General features: G+C 8.9%; 1 protein-coding gene across 1 annotated transcript, besides 22 other annotated features; it reads right to left on the reverse strand. All coding sequences in view use genetic code 6, as the record gives it.

Moving 5' to 3' along the window:
• Positions 1–16: 16 nt before the first annotated feature.
• Positions 17–59: a microsatellite.
• A 28-nt stretch (positions 60–87) lies between these two features.
• Positions 88–169: a microsatellite.
• Positions 98–199: a microsatellite.
• Positions 155–199: a microsatellite.
• A 153-nt stretch (positions 200–352) lies between these two features.
• Positions 353–424: a microsatellite.
• Positions 355–457: a microsatellite.
• Positions 358–423: a microsatellite.
• Positions 367–455: a microsatellite.
• A 644-nt stretch (positions 458–1,101) lies between the features above and the next one.
• Positions 1,102–1,163: a microsatellite.
• Positions 1,106–1,160: a microsatellite.
• A 666-nt stretch (positions 1,164–1,829) lies between the features above and the next one.
• Positions 1,830–1,869: a microsatellite.
• A 45-nt stretch (positions 1,870–1,914) lies between these two features.
• Positions 1,915–1,964: a microsatellite.
• Positions 1,941–1,977: a microsatellite.
• Positions 1,946–2,019: a microsatellite.
• Positions 1,999–2,042: a microsatellite.
• Positions 2,015–2,068: a microsatellite.
• Positions 2,028–2,067: a microsatellite.
• A 613-nt stretch (positions 2,069–2,681) lies between the features above and the next one.
• Positions 2,682–2,723: a microsatellite.
• A 32-nt stretch (positions 2,724–2,755) lies between these two features.
• Positions 2,756–2,862: a microsatellite.
• A 23-nt stretch (positions 2,863–2,885) lies between these two features.
• On the reverse strand, positions 2,886–3,464 carry IMG5_072980 (hypothetical protein; the record flags this gene model as incomplete). The annotated part of the gene is made up of 1 exon (XM_004036658.1): positions 2,886–3,464. One exon carries the CDS (start codon positions 3,462–3,464, stop codon positions 2,886–2,888), a length of 579 nt encoding a protein of 192 aa, XP_004036706.1.
• Positions 3,465–4,115: 651 nt separating this feature from the next.
• Positions 4,116–4,176: a microsatellite.
• Positions 4,116–4,184: a microsatellite.
• Positions 4,116–4,186: a microsatellite.
• The last annotated feature ends 230 nt before the right edge of the window (positions 4,187–4,416 follow it).

Genomic DNA, 4,416 nt, shown 5'->3' on the forward strand with positions numbered 1-4,416 from the left:
TATATAAAATATAAAAAAATATTTTATATTAAATTTTTATTATAAATATTATATATAAACACTAATTAACCACTTAGTTATGTGTGAATATATAATTATTTATATATATATATATATATATATATATATATATATATATATATATATATATATATATATATATATTATAAAATTTCATATAATATTTTTAAATTTATATCTAGATTAATTTTATAAAATAATTAATAAATTTAATATTGAAATATTTTAATTTTTTATACAATACATATCATAAATCAAAATAATTTATTTTTATTTTATTAATAACAATTTAATATATTTACAATAAAAATTAAAAATAATATAAATTAAATATTTTATTTTTTTTATTTTATTTTATTTATTTATATAATATTTTTTTTTTTTTATTATATTTTATTATATTAATTCAAAAATATTGTTATTTTTTTTTATATTTATCTATTAAATAATATCTGCATTTATAAAATATTGAGTAATTATTTAATTATTTTCTAATAAAATAAATATAAAATGCTATTAGATATAAATCAAGTTATTAATTATTTTAAATTTTGAAAATTATTTTATGAATATATATAAAAAAAAAATATTAGTATTGATAACCTTATTATTATTTGCTATTTTTTTAATTTTTTATATAAAAATATTTTTCTATTTATTAATTTTTATTAATTTTAATATATAAATGTTTTTATTTTTAAAAATTATTAATAATTTCGACTTTTTATTTAATTATATTAATATTTTAATTTTATTTCTTTTATAATTTTTAAATATATTATAATTTGAACTAATAATATTTACTAGTTTATCAAATTTATATTTAATATAAAGGTATGAACTTATTTTAATATTTATATAGTCTTAATTTTATTAATTTATTATTTTTTAAATTTATTACTATTATATTATAAAAATTTATACATATTAAAGAATTAATGTTAATTTATTTCATAAAATATTTAATTATAAGAATATTTTATATTCAGATTTAATAAATATTTATTATTTTTTTTGTTTTTATATTAATATGTATTAAATTAAAATTATTACTATCATTAATAGATGATTTGTTTAATATATATTAATATATTTTAATATGATATTTTATTTAATTATATTTTTATAATAATTTTTATATATCAAAATATAAATAAAAATTATATTTATTTATAAGTATTAAAATAATATATACCTTTTTTGTTAAATATAATATATAATATTTACTTAATTACATATTATAAATAATCTTAAAAAAATTAAAATTTTATTATAAAATATTTAATTTATATAACTTTTAAGATTAAAATCCATTAAATAATTTTTTTTATTCATATATATATATACATCAATATTTTTTTTACAAAACGCAGTAATTATGTTAATAATAATTTTTTTGCAGAAATCCTTTAATTTATTTCTTAGTATATTTAATTTTATATTTATTTTTTTAAAATGAATTTTAAAATAAGATTACTGTATATAAGATTAAATGATTTTTTATTTTCAAAAATAATTAAAATAAGCCATTTTTTATAAAAGTTAATATATATATTATAATTATTATATATACATTTAAAAAAATATGATATTTTTTAATCATTTTTATTTATTTTATAATTATAATATTATATAATTGTATATTTAAAAAATATTTTAATAATTATTGTATTATTTTTAATCTATTTTTGTTAATATTTAATATTATATATTTTAAATATAAAAATTTAATATTTTAAAAAAATTGTTATATATGAAAATTATTTTAATAATTAATATAAAAATAAAATATATTAATTTTATTTTATTTTTATTAAATATATTTTATTAAATTGTATTATTAAATTAAAAAAAAAAAAAATTAAATAATGTGTATAATTTTTTATTTATAATTATATTAAATAAAAATATATAAAGTAAAATAATAATAAATATATAAATAATACATAATATATATTATTAAATGTATATATAATATATATATAAATATGTTTATATTATTTATGTTTATATATATTTATTATTTTTTATATATTTTTATATTTTAAATCTATAATTTATAATTTAATAAATAATAATTCGATTTTATTTTTGTATTAAATAAACAAGATTTCTTTTGATAAATTAAATAAATTTTTTTTTAATGTAAATATATTATAAATAAAATTATATATATGTATATATATTTTTTTTTTTGCGAGTTTATTTTATTTTTTATTATTTATATTTGCATTCTGTTTTTTAAATTAATAGAATTCTCGTGTTAAAATCTGCATAATATATGTTAGATAAATTAAGTTTACTGCCAAACGAAAATCTACAATATAACTGAAAATTTGTTATTCTGCTGAATAAAATTGCATATGTACTAAAAATAAAAGTTACCTTTATTATCTTTAATTTAATCTGTATTAAAAAATATTTATTTAATTAAAAATATAAATTATCACTAAAAAATATATTTTGACTAAAATAATGAAAAATTATATTTTTTTATAATCAAAAATAAAATATATGGTATTAGAATAAAAAATAATCTATTTAATATTATATTATAATTTTATTCATTAATATTTTTTTTCAAATTACTAAAACAATAACTTTTTTTGCTGAAAACCTTCTAAATGTAAGTTTAGGATATTTTTAATTTATTACATTTAAATATAAAATTATAAATAGATAATAAAAATTATTAATAATAAAGTAATTACAATATTTTTATGTATTAATCAATATATATAATATTTTTAATTTTTATATAATAATAAAAAAATAAAATAATATATTTATTAAATTATTTCTATAATATAAAAGAAAAAAATTATTTATATTTATAAAATTTAAAAATAAAGATATAAACGAATTCATATGAAAAATTATTATATATCTTTTTAGATATAATAAATATTTAATTTTGTACTTTATTTATTCATTTTATTTTTAAAAAATAATATATTTATAATACTATTTTCTATTCTAGGCTGAATTTAAAACAAATGAATTTTTAGAGTAATTAGTAATTTTAAAGCCAAATCGTATATTAATTAGAATATTAAAGCATTTTAATGAAAATGAAATTGATACATAATCTTTTAATTTATTATGTTTTAACTCAAAATATAAATAATCTGAAAAATTATAACTGAAAATATAAAAACTAATACCTATAAATATTTAATCTTAACAAATAGAAAATAATAATAATAGGACAATAACTGAAAATTAATAAAAAGGAAATGAATAACTGATAAAAAATGATAATATAGATTCGTTTATTTAATAAAATTAGTAAATTATCTTCTTAAAAATAAGTTAAAGTTAGCTTGAAATAAAACAATAAACAATATGACATATAACCTCAAAACACGATTATTATAAAATTAAAAACCCGGATAATGTTTGGATAAACCTTAAAAAAATACTTTAGTTAAAAGAAAAAACATTATGTTAGTTTTTATTGATTGTAAAAATAATAAATAAATAGGTATAAATATATAAAATGACTAAAAATATGAAAAAATCCAAAATTAATTAAAGTATTTAATAATTTTTTAAAAAAATAATAAATTAGAATAATAATTGTGATAAAAATTGAATGAAATCTATTTACTAAAAACAGTTCTTTAGTTTTAATATAATAAAATTTCTATTTATATTTAATATAATAAATCTATTATATATAATAATTTTCAAAAAAAAGGGGATTTATAAGTTTATATGAATTAATTTAAGTATTTTTTATTCTATAAAATATATTATTTTGTTAATGTTGATTCTATTCTATTTAATATTTTATAAACTATCTTAAAAATACTTGCTAATACTTATATATTATTTAGTATATACTTATTTATAATTTTAATAGAAAGTTTCTATATATATAATAAAATAATATAACAATTCAATTTTTTTTTAGTTACTTATTTTTATATATATTATTAAAAATTTATTAATATTTCTCTTTTTATTAAATTACTTATAAATTTATTAGCAATAAGTTGATTAAATTGATGATTTATTGTAAAATTAATAAAAAATAGTATAGGATTATAATAAAAAAATTTAAAATAGTAAATTTAAAAAATATAATAAACATATATATGTATATATAAATAAATATATATATATATATATATAAATAAATATATATATATATATTTATATACTTTTTTATTGTTTTATTATTTTTTAAATATTTACATATATATAAAAAAATAAATTTATATATATAATTTTTTTAATTTTATTATGCAAAAATATTTTTATTTTGTTAATTTTATTATTTAATTAAATTTTTAATAAAATTATAATTTTTCAATATTTAAATTTTTTAAACATAAAATATTTAAATTTTTAAATTAATTATATTATGAATTAATATAAAATCATTTCAAT

Source organism: Ichthyophthirius multifiliis, assembly GCF_000220395.1.
Source record: "Ichthyophthirius multifiliis unplaced genomic scaffold scaff_1120509250420, whole genome shotgun sequence".
Classification (NCBI taxonomy): Eukaryota; Ciliophora; class Oligohymenophorea; order Hymenostomatida; genus Ichthyophthirius; species Ichthyophthirius multifiliis.